Genomic DNA, 23855 nt, shown 5'->3' with positions numbered 1-23855 from the left:
GTTTAGAACAAATTCGTTCGAGGTTGTCTTTTCCCATTGGGGAAGAAAATTCTTTAGTCTTCCTCCCACTGGGACCCTGACGTCGCTGGGGCTTGGGCTCCTGACCGGGGTGATTAAAAAGTATGCCCCCTCTCCCTCTTTGCCCTGTCTAATGTTTTTTGGGGTTGAATTCCTTCCCTGCTTTTTCAAATCCCTTGGGGGGGGACGAAAAAACTTTTTCTGAAAGTTTTTCTTTTTTATGGGGAAGGACTTTTTTTTGTCTGCCGTTCTCTCCAGGGCGGTCTCTAGTTCAGGCCCGAAGACTAAATCCCCAGAGAAGGGAACACTGCATAAACGTGTTTTGGATGCTGTGTCACCCGCCCATGTCTTCATCCATACGAACCTTCTGGCTGCCACTGAAAGAGCCGCAGACTTAGCTGTAAACTTTACTGCATCAGTTGCAGCATCTGAAATAAAACTGGTTGCTTTGAAGAGCATTGGGAACGTTTTTAGGAGCTTTTCCCTAGGAGTACGGTACCTGCTTTGAGGTGTTCTTCTAATTGGGATAACCAGAACTCTAAGTTCCTGGCCACACAGCAAGTGGCTAATGCTGGTTTTAGTCCAGCCATAGAAGCATCCCAGGCCCTTTTTAGGACAATGTCAGTCTTCCTATCCATTGGGTCCTTTAAATGACCCATATCTTCAAAGGCCAGATCCGACTGTTTAGAAACCTTGGACAGAGGGGCATCAAGTTTTGGGATTTTGTTCCAGCCTGCCTCTGGGTTCTCGTCAAAAGAAAACCTTCTTTTGATAGAGTTTAGGAAGAAAGCTTTTTTATCCGCCTCAGCCCATTCTTTGCAAACTAGATCAGAGAGCACACCATGAATAGGGAACAGTCTGGCCTTCTTTTTACCCAGGGCAGCATACATCTTGTCATGCCTGGATAATTGAGTTTCTTCCTCCTCAATCTCCAGTGTATCATAGATAGCACTCAAATTCATCTACCTCTTCAATAGATAATTTATATTTTGTGATTCTGTTAGCTGCGACCTGATCTTCCTCCTGGTCAGAGTCAGAAGATTCAGGCCTAACTAACCCGGTGCTATGCTCCCTTTCTCTACGAGGCTCCCCGGAGCAAGGTATTGTGGGGCTTGGTGAAGGGGAAACTGTACCTGCACTACTGGAGGAAGCAGACACATTGACATTTGAAATTAAGTCCCTAAGGGATTTAAAAGTTGATGCCATCTCTTCCTTAAATGAGCCAAGGAACTTGGCCAAGGGGGAGTCTGCCTCAGATTTCAATAATCTTGCAATACGTTGCCTGCACAAGGTCTTGTCAGAGCCTGAGGATAATTTGTTTCCACAATTAGGGCACTTCCTGCGGCCTGACTTGTCCTCCCTTGAAGCCTCCTTAGCCTGAAATGGAGAGATGGATACTTTAAAATCAACTCCTTTCACCTTTAAGAGACACCCGTGCTGCCACCACCGCTATAGTTTCCTGGGACAGTGACGCCCCATGAAGCAACTATACCCAGCCACCACACCTAGCCTATAAACAACACCAGTACAGGGCATGCCCAGCAGCCTACCTGGGTTAAGCTGATGCCTACGTCTTCCGGAGTATCCTGGGGATTAGCCTCCATGGTGCCCCCTTTGTTCCTCCGTATCCCGCCACTAGTCCGGTACTGCTGGATGCTGGTCAGGGATTTGTAGGCGCAGCGCAGGCTTTTTTCAATCCTCCATGCGCCGTCAGGAGACCCGGAAGTCTCGGCGCACAGTGATGACGTGATTCCGCCAGAAATGACGCGTCAGCGTCTCCGACCCCCACCGCGATCGCAGCAAAGAGCTGGCAAATGGAGGATCCACTCACCCACTCCTGGGGGAACCACTTCATTCTGCCCACTGGCTCACATCGGCACCGGGAAGAGAAGAAAAGCGGGTCTGCTCCGGTGTTGCTGGACGGTACCCGAGCCCAGCACAAAAAAAGATGAGACTTCCTAGGAGGTGAGGATGGGACCCAGTCCTCCATACTGCCTCCCTTTCCCTGCAGGCAGCCCCTGAGAGATGAAGTCCTATTCCCTTGTTCCTCTGGCAACATGTTCCCCCGACGGAGGAAACACAATGACTGGCCAGGGACCGCCTTTTAAACTGAATGGCAATGTGTTTCCTGTGTTGATGGGAGGGACTCCATCTCTCAAAAGCTGTCCTGGAAGACGACTGGGGAAAATGAATTGGTGTGAATCAGTCCTAAAGCCTGGTATACACGATCGGATTTTCCATGGACTTTTGTCCGAAGGGCGTTGGCCAGGAATTTGTCTTGCATACAAACGGCACACAATTGTTGGCAAACAAACACAAAACTACGTGGTTTTTCAGCTCTTTAGCGCCACCCTTTGGGCAACTTCTACTATTGTTGTGTTATGGTTAGCATTGCTTCTGAGCATGCGTGTTTGTACGATGAACTTGTGTACACACAATCGGATAATCCATCAACATACATTTGTTGACGGAAAATTTTAAAGCATGCTATCCAACATTTGTTGGCGGAAAATCCGACAACAATTGTCCGATAGAGCATACAAACGGCTGGATTTTCCGACAACAGCCTATCATCAATTCCCGTCGGAAAATCCAATCGTGTGTATGAGGCTTAAAGCGGAGTTACGGCCACAATTTCACTTTTTAAATATAAATACCCCTGTAATACACAAGCTTAATGTATTCTAGTAAAGTTAGTCTGTAAACTAAGGTCCGTTTTGTTGTTAGGTTGTTACAGCATTTAGACACTTTATAAAATAGAAATTGACTGGGGCCATCTTAAGTGGGGGCATCATGAAGCCAGACTGTATGACTTCCTGGATTTCAGCCTTGCAGATCTAGCACATGCTCAGTGCTGCACAAGCAGTGTCAGATCAGGTTTCAGCACCTGTGCTGTCCAAGTCACATGATTCTTTGAGACTGGGGAGTGCACAGACTCCTGGAAAGTTACACCCACTACATTCCCAGGAGTCTGTGCGGTGTAGGTTAGGAAGCATTAAGCACCTAGGTGCAGGAAGTGGGAAGATTAACTATTCTACCTAGCAACAACACTTTGAAGGCATCTAAAAAAAAAAAACATTTTTCGTAAAGGACTAATGACATTTTTTTTAAAACTACTGATGTAATGTTATATTTATGGGTGGAACTCCACTTTAAGTCTTCAAGGTGAAACAGCTATGGTATGCACATGTGTTGTTCTGACTCACCAAATACTTGTTCTGGGCCTCACAGAGGGCAGATAATGACTTCAGTACTGAAGAGCAATGTATAGAGAACTAGGAATAGCATTTTCAGATGGAGGCAACCAATGACAACTCCTAGTAGTATTCTCATGAAAATGTTTCTTTTAGTTAGTATGCAGCATAAAGCACATCCTGAATGCCGCATGTCATGTAAGGATATACATAACAACTTTCTGGTAGCTTAAATCACTTCCAATCAGCCTTTGATCACAGAAAATGATAAAATGGATCAGGGCAATTTACTCCCAACAGTTTTCATATTTCTGTGGCAAAGACAGTGATAAATGGAGTTTATTTGTTTTATACTTTTACAGTGTAATGCTGGTTGAAATTACCTAAGGGCTTATTCATGCGAGTGCAATGATCCTTGCATCCAAAGGGCCATCTTCCCCCGTGTGGGATGCACGGGTCTCCAAAAGCATCCCCCCCCCCAACTGTACATCTACCAATGCATGGATGAGAACACAGACAGATGGTGTTCTAAACATCGTTTGCTCGTACCTGGGGAGTCTCAGATAGAGGTACAAATAGACATAAAAGAAAATTGCTGTACACTTTGTACTTGTGTAAATGCTGATGCGTTCACATTTAGGGAAATTTGTTGCATGCACACCTGACTTACAAATGACTCCTACTTACAAACCAAGGGAGACAACAGGAAGTGAGAGGAAATCTACCCCTAGGAAGGGAAATTCACTATCATGGGAAAAAGGTACTTCCACTCATGCTTTATCACCAAGGCTTGTTTCCACAACAACCCAAAATTTTCTAAATCCAATTGTCATTGGGACAGAAAGTGAGGTGAAATCTTCTGAACAGGGGCACAGACAGTAAAACAAATGTTACAGGGGCGATAACCCTTCCCTATGCCATCCAAAAAGCTTAAAAATATTGGTTTGGGCTGGAGCCACACTTAAAAAAAATTGACATGTTCCAACTTACAAACAGGTTCAACTTAAAGGAAAACATTTTTTTCACCTAAAGGGAAAGTAAAAAGGTTGTGGCAATGGTGACCTCTGCTCCATAAAAAATAAATAAAAAATATATACACATACACATATAAAAAGTCCCAAATCTCCAGAATCCAAATTGTTAAAGGGTTTGTAAAGGAATTTTGTTTTTTATCTTAATAGCTTCCTTTACCTTAATGCAGTTCTTTTTTTATGTCCTCATTGTTAGTTTTTGCTCTCAAGTTGCTGAAATTCTTCTCTGATCTCCACACTTACTGATTGTCTGTTTCCTGATAACCACAGTACTGGGAGCTTTCTCTCTGTGGTCACTAATCAAGGAGGTGTGATTACTGTGTGTCTAAAACCCCTCAGCACCAATCAGTTTCGTTTTCCAAACCATCACTGCCCTGTATTGGCAGGAAACAACATGCAAAAACGAAACTAGAAACTACAGGTACATTATATGATGGATTTTTATTTATTTTTAATCGTTTTTAAAAGGAATCAGTTAACTATTATGTCTATATACCCTGTAAACAGTCATTTCAGCAAAACATTTTTTTTTATTTACAACTCCTTTAAGTTGAAGACTGGCAGTCTCGCCAGCCATGCTCCACAGGGGAAGATCATGAGAATAACCCAAGTGTCACCAGAGAGAGCTCCTATTGGGCATACCAGAACTTGTGTGACCCCTTCATTAAAAGTGGTTAAGTCACGTTCCTATTCAAGGGACACAGATCCACCATCCAGGTTACACAGAACTCCTATCCTTCTCCTCCTCCGGGCAGGGCTGGACTGGGACAAAAATTTGGCCCTGGACTTCATCCAGACTGGCCCACTTTTATAGGTCTCTCCTATGGCGGCCGGACAACTCCCGCCCCCCCCCCGCCACCCAAGCCCCCTCTCCCCCTTCACTAGCCGTTCTACTTTATTAGAGTAAAATGGCTGTTACTGGTACTCTTATAGGCAGTACCAGTGGGAAGCTAGACATTATTTCACCCGGGCAAAGAATCAGTTTGGTGCCACCCCTTATGGGACAAGATTAGGCAGAAGTGAGAAACTCCCAGGCCATAGCTGTTGAGTCAGCTGTCTGTCCCCTCCCCCGTGCTCCTTCTGGTCCCCCCCATGCTCCTCTGTCATCTCCCCTGCTCCTCTGGTCTTCCCCCTGCTTCTCTGTTCCCCCCTAGGTGAGCACTGCGGGGAGGGAGAGGAGGTGAGCGCTGCAGGGAGGGAGAGACAGAGGAGCGGAGGGGGGCGGTGGTCCACTGTGACTGAAGCCGACCCACTAAGCCAGCGGCCCACCGGGAAACTCCCTTTAGTCCCAATGGCCAGTCCATCCCTGCCTCCGGGTAACCGAATGCTATGGCCCCTTTCACACTGGGGCAGGGGCGGCGGCGGAGGTAAAGTGCTGCTATTTTTAGCGACACTTTACCATCAATTTTGCGGTGCTATTCGGCCACTAGCGGGGGCGGTTTTACCGCCCCCTGCTAGCGGCCGAGAAGGGTTAAAAATCCCCGCAAAGCTCCTCTGCAGAGCCTGTTCCATTTTCCTTTCAACCAAAATAATACGTATCTAGAACAGAAGTCAGATTATGTCACTTTTTTAGCAGTTGCAAATCACTTTGCCTCTTTTCTCTGGCGATTTGTAGCCAATGAATTGTTGCACCATAATCACCAGCAGCTGCCTTGAATGAATCTGGCAATTCTCCATCCAGCGAACTCCAAATGCTGTAAAATGTCAGTATCTCAGCAACAAATACCAATTGCTGGCTTGGTTATAAAACAGACTTGGCTAAAATAGTAAAAAAAAGAAAAAAATAAAATAAAAAAAATAACAAAAGCAATTTTGTAGCTGCTTCATATCACAGCTAGTAGATCACTAGCATGATACAGACTTTACATTTTACAACAATTTTTTATTTTAATTGTATTGTTTGATTGATTGACAGTGCCGATGCAGCCCCTCCCCCCTTCAGCAAGGCAGTACTGTCACGTCTCCCAGATCATATCACTACCATAAATGACAATAGATTGTGTAAATAATCATTAACAGGCTGAGTAAATAGGAAGCGAGCCATTTTACATAATGTATTGCTACAAAAAGGCCAGTTCTAAAATGAAGCAGAAAATCGAATTATATAAATAAACACATTTTATATAACAAATGGTTATATAACTTTTTCTCTGTAAAGCTATAGAGATACAAGTTGAGACCTGACTGCAACAGAATCGAGCATGAAGACGTTATGCAAGACGATTGTTTACCACGCCCATTATATAAAAAGAAACTGGAAGATTCCTGCATGCCAAGGAGTTACAAAAGCAGTACAAACAAACGCAAACACTGCATACTCTGACATATAATACAAGGGGAACAGGGGGGAGAAAACAATGGGGAACAGTATGTACAGTATCTTCTTGTATGTTTTTTTTTTCAATCTCAGAGAAAATGTCCCTGAATGGTAGTTTGGAAATGTGGTCACCCTACACTCGATACAAACCTCACTATAATATTTTTTTTGCAGTGAATCCTGTAAGGATAAGTGGATTAAATGTAATGCTACCCAAAATGAGCAGGGCCTGTGAAGCGCTGAGAACAAGTGGTGTCTACCCGGTGTTTGTTCCCAGTTTTAGTACAACTGGCATATGGCGTCAGACAGTCATCTTGCTAAGGGTGAGATGGTGGCACTTACTGACTGCTATTGGATAGCGCCTGGATTTGGTGCACTTGCAGCCAGGTTTTGTGCTTCATGTCTCACTTGTGCTCTGTCATAGTTGCCAACATTTAAAAAAAAATTCCAGGGACACTTTGCAGCACAGCTATTAATTAATTACCACACTCACTTCCCCGAAGCTCCACCCACTCCGCATAATCTTCGCCTACTTATCAGATTATAGCGGGGGCCTCAAACTCAAATTACCTGAGGGCCACAAGAAAAGTTTTCATATGCCATGGGGGGCCGCATGCAAACTTTCAAACTTCAAAAACAACAGTACTGGTGTCAGCGAACACATTATTAACCCCCAGCACTGGTGTCAGCGAGCGCATTATTACCACCAGCACTGCTGTAAGTGGACGCATTTTTACCCCCAGCACTGGTGTCAGTGGATGCATTATTAACCCTGACCACTACACTGCACACCGACCACTGCACACCGACCACTGCACTACACGATGACCACTACACTGCACACTGACCACTACATACTGACCACTCACCATCAGGGCACAGCACATTAGGTCACAGAGCCCAGCACATTAGGGTACAGGGCACAGCGCACATCAGGGTACAGAGCCTTTCACATCAGGGCACAGGACCCGGCATGACAGGGCACAGGACACGGCACGACAGGGCACAGAGCCCGGCACATCAGGGTACAGAGCCCGGCACATCAGGGTACAGAGCCCGGCACATCAGGGTACATGGGGCACATCAGAGCACAATCGGGGCACATTAGGGTACATGGGGCGCATCGGAGCACATCAGGGTACATGGAGCAGATTCAGGGTACATGAGGGCACGTACATGGGGCACATCGGGGCACAATCGGGGTACATGGGGGCACAATCGGGGTACAATCAGGGTACATGGGGCACATTAAGGCACATGGGGAACATGAGGTCACAATCGGGGTAGATGGGGAACAAACAGAGCACAATCAGTGTACATGTCAGCGTTTACTTGTTTTTCTTTTTTCTTCACATGCAGAGTAGCGCAGGAAGCGTCTGTCATATGTTCGATTCTCTGTCTCGTGCTGCGGCTGCTCCCCGCCCCCCGGCGACCCCCCCTCTCTTCTCGTCCATCCCAGGTGATATCACAAGCAAATAGGGATGGACGAGAAGAGAGAGGGGGGGCGCCGGGGGGGGAGCAGCTGCAGCGTGAGACAGAGAAGTAAACTTATGACAGAGACGCTTCCTGCGCTACTCTGCATGTGAAGGAAATCTACTCCCCCCACTTCCGCCCTGCCTGCGGGCCATTTATAACTGGTCCGCGGGACGCAAATGGCCCGCGGGCCGTTTTTTTGAGACCACTGGATTATAGGGTCTACTCAATAAAGAGAGAATTACAGGAAATTGATACAACCTCTGTGATTGTGTAAGAGGGGAGAGGAAGTCCTTAGGGTAAGGGAAGGTCCAATATAAAGGACTACAAGTATCAGCACGCCTCCTGCCTTGTACACCTATGACTCACTGCCTGTGATTAGCGCAGTGCTGACTTCCTGGTGGGCTCTGCACATGGGCTGTGTGAAAACGCTGGAACTCATCCTTAGTCAGAGACTGCAGACATGGTACAGGAGATGGTCAGAGAGTGTGCGGACATAATTGGGCTGAAATTGCACAGAATGCACAGCGTGTTCCTGTGTTTTTCAGTGTGAACCTGGACCTGTGACCTGGAACCCACACTTTGCTAACTTGCCTGGAAAGGGGGCATTAGTATGGGCACCTGGAGCAATTTGCCACATCTTTTCTGAGATGCCAAGGGCCACCCCCTCTGTGGCAGACAGCAGCTTTAATTTGGGGGGGGGGGGGGGATGTGCTAAGGGGGTGGATTTCATATCCAAGCCCCCTTGCAGCATACATCATAAAGTGCCCCCTAGAACATATCCTTTCCCCCAAAATGACTCACAGTAAACTGTAACCTGTAGGCATGACCCCCTCCCTCCCCCTCTGGAAAGCTCACTTACTTTGCATTAGGACATGTGTCATCTTGTCAGACGAGCAGCTTTTCTCGGCAGCAGCGTGGTGAGCCTCCTTCTCCTCCCCTCCTCTGTGTATACAGGAAACATCACACAGCAGGAGAAGGAGGGGGGCGGGCTCAGTTCACTCCGTCTCACTCTGCAATGTGTGTGTCAGGAGTCAGGACCAGGCAGCTGGGGACTGCAGGGAGATATATAAACATACTGCCGCACCTGCCTTCCCCACTAGCCGGGACAAGTCCCGGCAGGCTGAATTAGCCGGGACTAGGTCCTATTTCACGGGACTGTCCCTTTAAAAACGGGACAGTTGGCAAGTATGCTCTGTACAATGCAGAGAGGCCTGTCTATGTTCCCCAAAAGCATTCTCCTAATCCAGATCTCCCTTTCAAAGAATTCAGATATATATTACATCCAGATGCCCAGAATAGGAACCTATGAGTACGCTCTAGTGTGCGTGGACATGTTTCCAGCTTGGCCGGAGCGCTGGCCGGTAGCTAAAGCAAATGTAAAAACAGCAAACTTACATCCCCAAATGGGAACGATACCCATGATAGCCAGGGCCGCCATCAGGGGGGGTACAGGCAGTACACCTGTAAGGGGCCCGGATGGCAACCCCTTTTTTTTAGGGGTCCGGAGGTTCCTAGGGGCCCGGAGCCCCACAGGGCCCCAGATGGCAACCCCCCTTTTTATTTATTTATTATTTATAAAAAAAAAATATATTTTTTTAAATATATTTTTATTAAATTTTTTATTAAAGGGCCAATTTTTTTGTTTATTTTTTTTTAGGGGTCTGGAGATCCCCAGGGCCCTGGATGACAACCCCCCTTTTTTTTATAAAAAAATATATTTTTTTATATATTTTATATATATATATATATATATATATATATATATATATATATATATATATATATATATATATATATATATATATATATATATATATATATATATATATATATATATATATTTTTTTTTTTTTTATTTCTCTCTCATATATATATTTTTTATATATATATATATATATATATATATTATTAAAGGGCTCAAAAGGCCCCATGTGGCAAACCCCCTTTTTTTTATGTATTTTTTTATTAAAGGGCCCAGAGGTCCCCAGGGCCCTGGATGGCAACCCCCCTTTTTTTATATAAATGTTTATTTTTTTTTATATATTTTTATTTATTTTTTATTAAAGGGCCCAGAGGTCCCCAGGGCCCCAGATGGCAACCCCCCTATTTAAAAATAAATACATTTAAATATATATACACATTTTTTCTTTTTATTAAAGGGCCCAGCCAGAGGTCCCCAGGGCCCCCGGATGGCCCCCTCCCCGCTTCTAAATTAGTGGCAGCCTCCCCACGCTTCTCAATTTCAGGCGGCAGCACCCCCTCTCGGTTCTCTTCTCCAGGGGGCCCATGCCTGAAGCTGTGTAAGGTGCCCCATAATTCCTGATGGCGGCCCTGATGATAGCAATGCCTCTCAACTTCACTGATCTAAACAGAACCAGAATAAATGGCTCAGACACGGTCTCCACAGCTAATGAGCACAGATCAGTAACTTTGATGGTTACAAAACACATAGAAACTTCACAGATTTGTCTAAACATTACATGCCCATTGAACACTAAAAGGTAGATTCAGAGAGATAGCATTAAATTTAGGGCGGCGTAGCCTAGCCTATTTAGGCTACACCGCCGTAAAGTAGCTAGGCTAGTAGTGATTTTCAATCTACTTACCTGCTAATCTACGGTGGCGTAGCCTCAACAAGCGGGCGTAAGGGCGCCTAATTCAAATTGGTTGGAGGGGGGCGTGTTGTATGGAAATGAGGCTTGACCTCACGTTTTTTGCTACTGCGCATGCGCTGGGCGCCTACATTTCCCAGTGCGCATTGCGGCTAAGTACGCCGTACGGGCCTATTGATTTCGACGTGTACGTAAATGACGTAACTCCCGATTCGCGGACGACTTGCACAAACGACGTAAAAAATTCGAACCTCGCGGCGGGAACGGCGGCCATACTTTAACATTGTTATTCCACTTCATAGGTGGAATAACTTTAGGCCGCCTAAGGCCTCACGGAAACGACGTTAATCGACTGCGGCGGGCTCGCGTACGTTCGGGAATCGGCGTAAAAGCTCATTTACATAATCTACGCCGGCTGCAATGGAAGCGCCACCTAGCGGCCAGCCAAAACATTGCAATCTAAGATAGGACGGCGCAAGCCGTCCTATCTTAGATATGTTTAAGTGTATCTCTGTTAGAGAATACACTTAAACATAGGTCGGTGCAGATTCAGGTCTGTAGATAAGCCGGCCTAACTCTTTCTGAATCTACCTAAATATGTACACAGCTGGGCAATTCAAAGGGGTTTAAAGTGTCTCCTATGGAGAATTTTAAGCACTGTAGTTTGTTTCCATTCCACGGGCATGTTGGGTATCTATTTCCTCAGCGCAACAGCATCTTTCACATTATACAGAACAATTGAGCTAACTTTTTTTTTTAAATACTTTTTATTGAGTTTTCGTGAGAAAAAAGGTTACATAAAAGAGTCTCTAGGCATACCCCGGCTGAGAACTTACTGCAATTTTTTATTTTTATTTTTTTTATTTATATCAGGAAACCGGTCCACACGGACCACAGACATAGAACAAAATAGCATAACATCTTACAAATCAAGGCACTTGTGTGCGAACTTACTACAATTTAAACTGCGTGTGTCGTCAAAGTAAAGCGTTAAGGGGAAGGATAACGAATCCTATTCCTCAGGTGACCACTTCAGGAAGAAATGCAGAGGTTGAGGGTAACGCCTGTAGGTAGTAGCGAAATTAGGTCTTCACCGCAACAAGGCTTTTAGCTGAAATAAACATTCAAAGGGATCCAAATCCTACTGTGTTGCATTTGTGCCGTCTGATTCTAACCATACATGCCAAAATTTGTCAAACTTAGCTGGGCAGCAACTGGCGAGATTGGCCGCTTTGTAAAATGGCACTGCCGAGTTATCAGCGATTTCCATGTATTCAAAGTAGGTAATGAAGAAAAGATGATCCGCACTCTGGCCGTTGCTCTTAAAAATTTGTAGTGTTTATTGACCACTTCAATACAGGGCATTTTCACCCCCTTCCTGCCCACAGACCAACCTTTAGTTTTCAGCGCTGTCGCACTTTGAATGACAATTGCGCGGTCATGCAACACTGTACCCAAATGAAATCTTCATGTTTTTTTCCCACAAATAGAGCTTTCGTTTGGTGGTATTTGATCACCTCTTCGTTTTCTATTTGTTGCGCTATAAACAAAAGAAGAGCGACAATTTTGAAAAAAAATAAATTTTTTCATGAGTTTAGGCCGATATGTATACTTCTACATATTTTTGTTAAAAAAAAACTTTGCAATAAGCGTATTTGATTGGTTTGCGCAAAAGTTATAGCGTCTACAAAATTTCGGATAGTTTTATGGCATTTTTTTTTTTTTTTTACTAGTAATGGCGGCGATCTGCGATTTTTATTGTGACCGTGACATTGCGACAAACATATCGGACATTTTTTACACGTTTTTGGGACCATTCACCTTTATACAGCAATTCGTGCTATAAAACTGCACCGATTACTGTGTAAATGTGACTGGCAGGGAAGGGGTTAACACTAACTGTAGGGGGAGGGAACCGATCTGTGTTCCTCCGTACTGGGAACACACATCGGTTTCCTCACCTCTGATAGGACATGGATCTGTGGGTTGACACCCACAGATCCACGGTCCTTCCGTGATTGTGGGCAATCGCGGGTGCCTGGCGGACATCGCGACTTTTGGGCACGTGCACCGAGTCCCGAGCAATGCGGCGGGCGCGCGCGTGCCCCCTAGACGCCCAGGAAACCCAGGACGTCCTACGGACCAAAGCAAATAGGAATGGTAAAGTATTTAAAGTAGGTACTTCTGAATGTTTCCACTTTATGAGTAGAGCCTTTCTAGCATAGAATAGTAGAAGGCCTATTAGTGTTCTGGTCGCTCGGCGGTGGGCCAAGGAGCCCACCAGACCCAGCAAAGAGATCGACATATTCAGGGGAACATGGATCTTGGTCAAGGTTTCAATGAAGTTCGTGACCTCCGCCCAAAAGAGCTGGATTCTGGGACAGGACCATAACATATGGTTAAAGTCGGCATTCGCCACACCACACTTCCAACAGTTGGAGGAATTTGGGTACATTTTGGATAATCTTTGGGGTGACAAACAATTGTTTGAAAAAACAAGTGTTTTTTTTTTATTCATGAAAGACCGCTTTTTGAAAAACCGCTGCACAAATATGGTTTGACATTACAAATTGCAACACCCACCATTTTATTCTTTAGGGTCTCTGCTTAAAAAATTATGTTTGGGGGTTCAAAGTAATTTTCTAGCAAAAAAAGTCGATTTTTACATGTAGGAGCGAAGTGTCAGAAATGGCCCGGATGGGAAGTGGTTAAGAAAGCACCGGAGATCTGACTAATTATGGCGCCAGTGGCCACTAACTGACCTGGTGCTGGAACAGGCACAGGTGAGTGTGAAATCTTTCAAGTCTTGACCTCTTCACTCACCTTGACTGAAGAAAAGTCACAAAACATAAATCACCAGATGATTCTCCATGCTTTCATCTTAAGGCCCGTACACACGATCGGATTTCCTGATGGGAATTGTGTGATGGCAGGATGTTGTCGGATAATCCGACCGTTTGTATGCTCCATCGGACAATTGTTGTCGGAATTTCGGACAACAAATGTGGGATAGCATGCTTTAAAATTTTCCGACAACAAATGTGTCTTGTCGGATTTTCCGATCGTGTCCGTCGGAAAAAAATCCAAAGTACAAACACGCATGCTCAGAAGCAATGCTAACCATAAGAAAACATTAGCAGACGTTGCCCAAAGGGTGGAGCTAAAGAGTTGAAAAAAAACGTAGTTTCGTGTTTCTTGGACGACAATTCTTTGCCGTTTGTATGCAAGACAAGTTCACGACCAACATCCTTCGGACAAAAGTCTTACGCTTTGTCCACAAAAAATCTGATCGTGTGTACGAGGCTTAATGGGCACCTGTAAAGAAAGATTGGATTCCGACATTTGGGCGGAAATTAACCGCTTGCAGACCGCTGCACGACTATTTACATTGACAAAATGGCACGGGCAGGCAAATTGGCGTACAGGTACGTCCCTTTAAATCTGCCGCCCAGCGGGCCCGCGTGCCTCGCGATTGCGGTCGGCAAGGACAGAACAGGGGAATGCCTAGTGACAATGTCACTGATAAAGGTTCCCTGTGATCGGGAACGGTCATCAGTGACTTGTCACGTGTAGCCACGCCCCTAACAGTAAGAATCATTCCTAGGGAACACTTAACCCCTGCAGCGCCACCTAGTGGTTAGCCCCTTCACTGCCAGTGTCATTTTTACAGTAATCAGTGCATTTTTATAGCACTGATCGCTGTAAAAATGACAATGGTCCCAAAATGGTGTCAAAAGTGTCCGCCATAATGTCGCAGTCCTGATAAAAATCGCTGATCACTACCATAACTAGTAAAAAAAAAATTATTAATAAAAATGCCATAAAAAACAGACCCCTATTTTGTAGACGATATTACTTTTGCACAAACCAATCAAACGCTTATTGTGATTTTTATTTCCCAAAAATATGTAGAAGAATACGTATCGGCCTAAACCGTGGACAAAAAAAAAAATGTTATATATATTTTTGGGGGATATTTATTATAGCAAAAAGTAAAAAATATAGTTTTTTTTTTCAAAATTGTCGCTCTATTGTTTATAGCGCAAAAAATAAAAATCACAGAGGTGATCAAATACCACCAAAAGAAAGCTCTATTTGTGGGAAAAAAAGGACGCCAATTTTGTTTGGGAGCCATGTCGCACTTCAGTGAAGCCGTTTTCTCCCCTCCCTCCATCACTCCCTTTGTTGCGACTTTGACTTTTATTGGGAGGAATAGTTGCTCCCCTTTGTGGGTGGATCGTGTTCCTAGTGGTATGGTACAAATACTTGGTGCTTGTGTCCTGAAGCCTGAGCAGGTGATTTGGTTAACGTTTCAGTCAGTGGCGTAACTAACAGACTTCAGGGCCCCGAAAAGCCTGATTTTGATACTTAATTTTTTCACACTGTACAACAAAGTAAACAACTCTGTTTCTGATTTCACTTGAGGGGGGGTGTCTGCGGCGAAAGTGATGGTGCCATCCTCTCCCACCACCACCTGTGCCTCTTACTGATCCCATTCCCCCCACCACTGATCTCATCCCTACCTCTGTTGTAGAAGTAATAGGGGGATCACTGCTACCACCCCCTCAAGTACCACCGCAGCCACCCCCCTCAAGTACCGGTGGTGGTAATTGAGGGGGGTGGTAGCGGTGGTACTTGAGGGGTGTGGCAGCTTTGGTACTTGAGGGGGGTGCAGCAGTGGTACTTGAGGGGGGTGCAGCAGTGGTACTTGAGGGGGGTGCAGCAGTGGTACTTGAGGGGGGGTGGCTGCGGTGCTACTTGAGGGGGGGGTGGCTGCGGTGCTACTTGAGGGGGGGTGGCTGCGGTGCTACTTGAGGGGGGGTGGCTGCGGTGCTACTTGAGGGGGGGTGGCTGCGGTGCTACTTGAGGGGGGGTGGCTGCGGTGGCATCCTCTCCCACCACCACCTGTGCCTCTTACTGATCCCATCCCCCCCACCACTGATCTCATCCCTATACCCCCCATCACCTCTGTTGTAGAAGTAATGGGGGGGATAGGGATGAGATCAGTGGTGGGGGGATGGGATCAGTAAGGAGGCACAGGTGGTGAAGGTTGGCATCGATTGCTGAGCTCTGCCTCTGTCACTTAATTGACTTACTGTCAGTCAATGAATCAATCGATTCCCCACGGAATTCCTATTGACTTCTGTTCTGTCACGGGTCTGACCTTCACTGTGCCTTCTTCTCCCGCCAGGATGCCTTGCCTCACATGGGAGCCGGGTAGGTACTCCAACTAAATACGAAGCCGCAGAGGGGAAAGCTCCTCCCCTGCCATCTCACATTTGTTGTCAGGGTCCGCCCACGCCTCGCCTTCCCACATCTCTGTGTGCTGCCTCAGCGCCTCTGCATTCTCTCTATGTATAAGCCAACAGAACACACTGACAGTCAGGCAGGCGTCTCACACGGACGGGTGGCGGGCCCCCCAGACTTGGCGTAATTACAAGGCCCAGTCGCAACTGCAACTGTCGCGACCCTGATAATTCCGCCACTGGTTTCAGTGTTGGTATTGGTCAGTGAGTTTAAAAGGTAAAAGTCTATTATAATAATATAATTTTAAACCCCAACCAGGGGCCACGGCCTATTTTTCCACACTTTGGTTTCCTGGTATTCTTTATTATTGTTTTTTTTATTTTGGAGTGGTTGTTTGTGGGGCTGTCCACTCTCCTGACCCCAGATATACACTGCAAAGGGTGAACATGCCATGACATGTACATACAAAAAGAACAAATGTAAAAAGTATTGGGTAAAGTTTTTTTTGTTTTGTTTTTTTGCAACAGAGATATGGCATGTTTCTTTTTGATATAAAACACTAGCTCCTTGCAATTTTTTACAGAAATCACATCATAGTGCCATTTTTCAAAGCCCCACAGGACTCTCTGTGACACCAAAAATAGTAGTTTTGGCATATTTAGGTTTTTGGCGCCATCTAGTGGGATAGTTACATAAATCTCTCCAGTAAGATGAAACTGTTGCCAAACAATGACTTATGTACACACGATAGGTTAGTCTGATGAAAACGGTCTGATGGATTTTTACATCAGTTGACTCGACTTGATTTGATTCTGAGCATGCGTGTATTTTTAACCCATGGACGTAACCACAGACGATCGTTTTTTTTCTATAGGCTTTTTATCCATTAGATATTTTTAAAACAAGTTCCTTTTTTTTTAACCTATGGATAAATAACCGATCGGGCCCACACAAGATCGGTTTGGTCTGATGAAAACGGTCCATCAGACCGTTTTCATCAGACTAACCTATCGTGTGTATGCAGCATTAGGCCGCGTACACACGATCGGTCCATCCGATGAGAACGGTCTGATGGACCGTTTTCATCGGTCCAAACCGATCGTGTGTGGGCCCCATCGGTTAGTTAACCTTCGGTCCAAAAAATAGGAACTTGCTTTAAAATTTAACCGATGGACGCCTAACCGATATGTCAAAACCGATCGTTAATATGCAAAAGCATCGGTTAAAAACCTGCGCATGCTCAGAATCAAGTCGACACATGCTTGGAAGCATTGAACTTCGTTTTTTTTTTCAGCACGTCGTTGTGTTTTACGTCACCGCGTTCTGACACAATCGTTTTTTTTAACCTATGGTGTGTAGGCACATCAGACCATCAGTCAGCTTCATCGGTTAACCGATGACAACGGTCCTTCGGACTGTTCTCATCGGATGGACTGATCGTGTGTACGAGGCCTTAGAGTGGAGTTCGGCCTGGGTAAAAAAATTTAATAAAAGTCAGCAGCTACAAATACTGCAGCTGCTGACTTTTAATATAAGGACACTTACCTGTCCTGGGACCCCGCAATGTCGGCACACAAATCCAACCCGTCCCTCAGCTCCGGGGTCAAGGCGCTGGCATCATTACTAAGGGAAACAGAAAGTAAAGCTTTACAGCTTCACAGCCTGTTCCCTACTGTGCATGTCTCCCAAAAGGCAGCAGGGGGGGAGAAGGGGCCAGACATTACGTAGTTCGCCGCACAATGTGCAGTGATCTCTCCCCGGAAGTGGGAGCAGATACCTGGATTTGACATGTATCTGCTCCCCCCCTGAAAGGTGCCAAAGGTGGCACCGGAAAGGGGGTGGAGGAATCCGATCAGTGAAAGTTCCCTTTATGAGAGGATCTCCGCTTTAAACCTCGTACACACAAGCAGTAATGTCATCTCAATAGAATCTGCCATTGCTCAGAGTAAGCTACTGTGCCTGTCAGGAAAAAAAGACCATTGCTCCTTACATATACTAAGCTGAGAACACATTCCAAAAAAACATGGCATGTATAGCAATAACAGGCTGCAAGGCAAGAGTTTACATAATCTTTAATATATACAGAAAACAGATTATCGGTCTATGTCTCTATGTGGTGCCACATCCAAAAGAAAAGATAAAGGCACAAGGATATAAACCACAAAGTGGATAAATATCTATCCACTTTGTGGTTTATATCCTTGTGCCTTTAAAGTCCAGTCAGGGGACCCATTGTTTTCTTCTAATCTTTACTATATACCTATACATAGGCGTGCACACAGGGTGTGCCAGGTGTGCCCAGGCCCACCCTAATCACCCTGTGTAGAACAGATTCCCCCTACTGACCTGGCTCCCCCCCCCCCCCAAGCACTGCTGGCTTCCCTCCTCTCCTGCCAGCTGTTGCTGCAGGATGTTTTAGGATGAGTGGGGGGAAAGGGCCAGTAAATATATAATTTACCAACCCCTTCCCTTTCTGAATAAACATTGTGAGTGTGTATTGTGTGTTTGAGCTTGTAACGGAATGACCCGGGACATCCAGAGACTTTGTGAGGATGGGGGATACTCCTGTGTCAGCGTCACTGATAACTCTTGGGTCTGAGTCCACCCTGTGCCTTTTGGGCATGGGGTGGCAAGGGAATCATAATTCATGTATTACATGAGATAGGACATCAATAATAATTCATATTGCAGGATCTTGAGAGATTGCAAGATGTGGGCCCAACCAGTCAATAGTGACTCATTTCTAGTGACATGCTAATTGCATCAGGGCTTGGAAGACATTCCATTGTCCTTGTGTAAAGGTGTTGTAACGGACAGGTGTTAATCCCAGGTCTGCTCCCAGAACTCTAATTATGCATACTAAATACTGCTTACGTGTGATAACACTGTCTAGAGCCTAGCCTATTGATGCTCAGAGGTGTCAAGCTGTGTGCGGAGACGGAGTGGGTGAAGGTGTTTTGTTGTTGATTAAGGAATGTTAAGTAATTACCCTTAGTGTGTGATTAGGGGGGTGGAGATCTCATTGTCCCTTTGAATACTGTCACATGCTTGTACTGTATAAAAAGATGAGAAGAAACCATTAAAGTGATCATTACATTTGGACCAAGCACAGAGCTGTGTCTCGTCTTGATTCTGGGCAAATGAAATGGGATCGGGTCCTGTCGGTTGGAGTGTCGATAAGCTGTCGTGACTGGGATGGAAGGTCGTAAACGGGTGGTGACCGTTACAGAGCTTTAGGGTGCACACCCTAATGCCATAGGCTGCGCACACCTATGTACCTATACAATGTATATATACACTCACTGGCCACTTTATTAGGTATACCTTGCTAGTACCAGGTTGGACACCCCTTTGCCTTCAGAACTGCCTTAATTCTTCGTGGCCTAGATTCAACCAGATGCTGAGATTTTAGTCCATATTGACATGATAGCATCACACAGTTGCTGCAGATTTGTCGGCTGCACATCCCATTCTACCACATCCCAAAGGTGCTCTATTGGATTGAGATCTGATGACTGGAGGCCATTGGAATACAGTGACCTCATTGTCACGTTAAAGCGGAGGTTCACTCAAAAAATAAACTTTTAACATTACCTTCAGCCGAGTTGTCCTAATGACAATCGGCTGTTTTTTTTCCGTACATACCGTATTTTCACCGCCGCTTCCGGGTATGTCTTCTGCAGGACTGGGCGTTCCTAATTGATTGACAGGCTTCCGACCGTCGCATACTGCGCGTCACAAGTTGCCGAAATAAGCCGAACGTCGGTGCGCAGGCGCCGTATAGAGCCGCACCGACGTTTGGCTTCTTTCGGCAACTCGTGACGCGCTGTATGCGACGGTCGGAAGCCTGTCAATCAATTAGGAACGCCCAGTCCCGCAGAAGACATACCCGGAAGCGGCGGTGAAAATACGGTATGTACGAAAAAAAAAAAAAAACACCAGGACAACTCGGCTGAATGTAATGTTAAAAATGTATTTTTGGGTGAACCCCCGCTTTAACTAGTAGCCGACCAGCCACCGTCATTATACGGCGGCAGGTCGGCTCTCCTGGGCGAGAGCCCGTAGCTATACGTCCTATCGTATAGCCGCCACTAGGGGGCGCGCGCGTGCCGCCGGAGGCGCGCTCGCGCGCTCCCCGCTCGCCCCCGACTCCCGTGCGTGTGCCCGGCGGGCGCGATCGCCGCCGGGCACACGCGATCGCTCGGTACAGAGCGGGGAACGGGAGCTGTGTGTGTAAACACACAGCTCTCGTTCCTGTCAGCAGGGGAAATGCTGATTTTCTGTTCATACACTGTATGAACAGAAAATCAGTGTTTCCCCTAGTGAGGCCACCCCCCCCCCACAGTAAGAACACACCCAGGCATACTTAACCCCTTCCCCGCCCCCTAGTGTTAACCCCTTCACTGCCAGTGGCATTTTTATAGTAATCTAATGCATTTTTATAGCACTGATCGCTATAAAAATGCCAATGGTCCCAAAAATGTGTCAAACATGTCCGAAGTGTCCGCCATAATGTCGCAATACCGAAAAAAAAAATCGCTGATCGCCGCCATTACTAGTAAAAAAAATATTAATAAAAATGCCATAAAAATACCCCCTATTTTGTAAACGCTATAACTTTTGCGCAAACCAATCAATAAACGCTTATTGCGATTTTTTTTACGAAAAATATGTAGAAGAATACGTATCGGCCTAAACTGAGGAAAAAAAATGTTTTTTTATATATTTTTGGGGGATATTTATTACAGCAAAAAGTAAAAAATATTCATTTTTTTCAAAATTGTCGCTCTATTTTTGTTTATAGCGCCAAAAATAAAAAACGCAGAGGTGATCAAATACCACCAAAAGAAAGCTCTATTTGTGGGAAAAAAAGGACGCCAATTTTGTTTTGGAGCCACGTCGCACGACCGCGCAATTGTCTGTTAAAGCGACGCAGTCCCGAATCGCAAAAAGTACTCTGGTCTTTAGGCAGCAATATGTTCCGGGGGGTAAGTGGTTAAAGAAACCAGTGGTGAAATAATTCCAGCTTTGTGACATGGTGCTATTGGACATCTGTGGGGCATCCTCAAACGGAAGGTGGAGAAGCACAAGGTCTCAACATCCACCAGCTCCATTATGTCATCATGGAAGAGAACTCCAGTGGCAACTTGTGAAGCTCTGGTGAACTCCATGCCCAAGAGGGTTAAGTCAGTGCTGGAAAATAATGGTGGTCACACAAAATATTGACACTCTGGGCCCAATTTGGACATTTTCACTTAGGGGGTGTACTCACTTTTGTTCCCAGCGGTTTAAACATTAATGGCTGTGTGTTGAGTTATTCTGAGGGGACAGTAAATTTACACTGTTTTTCAAGCTGTACACTCACTACTTTACATTGTAGCAAAGTGTCATTTCTTCAGTGTTGTCACATGAAAAGATATAATAAAATATTTACAAAAATGTGAGGGGTGTACTCACTTTTGTGTGATACTGTGTGTGTATAGATAAATCGATAGGAGATGGGATTGCTGCACATAAAAATATTTATCGAAGATATAAAATTACATCAAAGATGTATGGTATACATGGTGACGTTTTGGGCCAACGCCCTTCTTCAAAAACCACATACCTACAAATGGCCACATACATGAAAGTAGGGATGAGCTGCGGCGTGTTCGCACAGTTCACGTGCAGTGCCCCCCAGGAAGTCTGCACGGCTCTGTGCTAATCACAGGCAGGGAGACATAATCCCGATGCTCGGCTGCAGAGATCGGGAAATGTCCCCCTGCCTGTGATTAGCGCAGCGCCGTGCAGACTTCCTGGGGGGGCACTGCACGTCAGGGCTCATCCCTACATGGAAGACTATAATAGCTCATTATCATCATCATCACGTGATTAGATTAGATGCAGGCGCATGAAGCCTCGCTCCTCTCCCCCTCCTCTCCGTAGCACCGACATTATAACTGTGGGCACGCGGCTTTGGCTTCACAGCCGGGCGCACACTGCGCATGTGTGAGCCACGCTGTAATTGGCCCGGGCAATCTTCTGGGACCTGTGTTGTATCCCGGAATATTGGAGGGAGGGAGGGGGGAGAGGTGATCTTCCTTCCGGCAACAGGGAGGAAGTGAGAGCTGGGTGCCTGTAAAAACAGGATACGTGCTCCTCCCAAATGTGGCATGTCAGGGGGTCACCTACACTTAAAGCAGAAGTTCCATTTTTGGGTGGAACACCGCTAGTTCCCTAGACTTCCTGAAGAGCCAATCACGGCGAAACATATGTTGGAGCGGAGGATCCATAATTTCCGGGTCCATATTTGATACCCCACATCAGGCTTTGCCCTTCGTAGCGAGACGTGGATCGCGCGCCACCCCCAGGGATCAGCTGACTCACACACACTGTTTACACCTAGTGCCAGGCACTGTTACATCCCCTTCCTGAGTGGCCATTGGAGTGGATTTATGCTATTAGCGGAACCAATCTGATGTTCCCAAAGCGTTTTTTTGACCGTCCTGTAAAAAAAGGGGTCAAACAGCTCTGGTGAGTGGCCATCTTCATGCTGAGCACTCGTGGTGGATGATCTAGAAGTTTTATCTCAGAGCATTCCATTTTGGTGTTGGGATTTATCCACTTATGGACTTTATGATTGCTTATTTTTTCATTTATGTGCACATTTAGGTTTGATGCAGTGTTTTCTTTGTGCCAGTTTTTTACATGAACACGTATAGCGCCTGATTCTTTACTTTATAATTCTACAAAGTTCCCACCTGCTTCAGGGTCCAGTGAAAAGGTCACCATGGCTCAGCAGTCTCTCAACAGACAAAAATCTGCTATGTCCTGTTCACACCACCCTCCATGGACACCTGCTGGCTGATTGCGGCCCTTTTCCAGCCCTCTCGCAGATGGGTTAACCCCTTTAGAGCCCAAATACTCGTAGTCATGGTTGGAGGCTCTTTCCCACCCAAGATCTCCGGGCCCCATATCAGGACCTAAAGGCCCCTTTCACACTGGGGATGGAGGTGCGTCGGCGATAAAGCGCCGCTATTTTTAGAGGCGCTTTACCGGCAATTTCGCAATGCAATTCGTCTGCTAGCGGGGCGGCTTTACCCCCCGCTAGCGGCCGAGAAAGGTTTAAAAACCGCTGCAAAGCGCCTCTGCAGAGGCGCATTGCTGGCGATATAGCCGCGGTGTCCCATTAATTTCAATAGGCAGGAGCGGTATACACAGCGCTCCTTCACCGCTCCAAAGATGCGGCTAGCAGGGTTTTTTTTACCGTCCTGCTAGCCACACCGCTCTAGTGTGAAAGCCCTCAGGGCTTTCATGCTGGAGACACAGCAGCGGCTGTTTTTAGCGCAATAGCGCCTGCAAACCACTCCAGTGTGAAAGGGGTAAGCAATCTAAATCCTCCTATTGTTTTCAGCCAAGGAAACTGCCATCTTGGCCTCTGTTTCATCTTCAACTGCCATGATGCTGCACATTTGATCAATTATGACACCAGCCAATTGATGGTTTGACAGTTTGGTTGAGAGCACAACCAATGTGACGGGAATGTAACTGTTTTTTTAAATTATAAAATCAATGGGTTTAGTTCCACTTTAACCCCTTAACGCCCGCCGCACGACTATTTACGTCCGCAAAATGGCACGGACAGGCAGATGGGCGTATATATACGTCCTTGCCTTCTAGCGGGTGGGGGGTCCGATCGGGACCCCCTCCGCTGCGTGCGGTGGGCGGATTCCCTCGGGGAGCGTTCCGGGACAACGGCGCGGCTATTCGTTTATAGCCGCTCCGTCGCGATCGCTCCCCGGAGCTGAAGAACGGGGAGAGCCGTATGTAAACACGGCTTTCCCGTGCTTCACTGTGGCGGCGTATCGATCGAGTGATCCTTTTTATAAGGGAGACTCGATCGATGACGTCAGTCCTACAGCCACACCCCCCTACAGTTGTAAACACACACTAGGTGAACCCTAACTCCTACAGCGCC

At 46.0% G+C, this 23855-nt stretch overlaps 1 protein-coding gene across 1 annotated transcript in view; it reads right to left on the bottom strand.

Annotated features, from left to right (window-relative positions):
* LONRF1 (LON peptidase N-terminal domain and ring finger 1) overlaps positions 1 to 22719 on the bottom strand; it is a 78738-nt gene extending 56019 nt beyond the window's left edge. Inside the window, exon 1 of the mRNA XM_040334698.1 lies at positions 22639 to 22719. Within this exon, the coding sequence (XP_040190632.1) occupies positions 22639 to 22669 (31 nt within the window). The 5' untranslated portion in view covers positions 22670 to 22719. The remainder of the gene's footprint in view (positions 1 to 22638) is intronic.
* Between the last annotated feature and the right edge of the window lie 1136 nt (positions 22720 to 23855).

Source organism: Rana temporaria, chromosome 1 (genome assembly GCF_905171775.1).
Source record: "Rana temporaria chromosome 1, aRanTem1.1, whole genome shotgun sequence".
Taxonomy (NCBI): domain Eukaryota; kingdom Metazoa; phylum Chordata; class Amphibia; order Anura; family Ranidae; genus Rana; species Rana temporaria.
The sequence above is the reverse complement of the archived record's forward strand: the minus strand, read 5'-3'. Positions and strand labels throughout refer to the sequence as shown.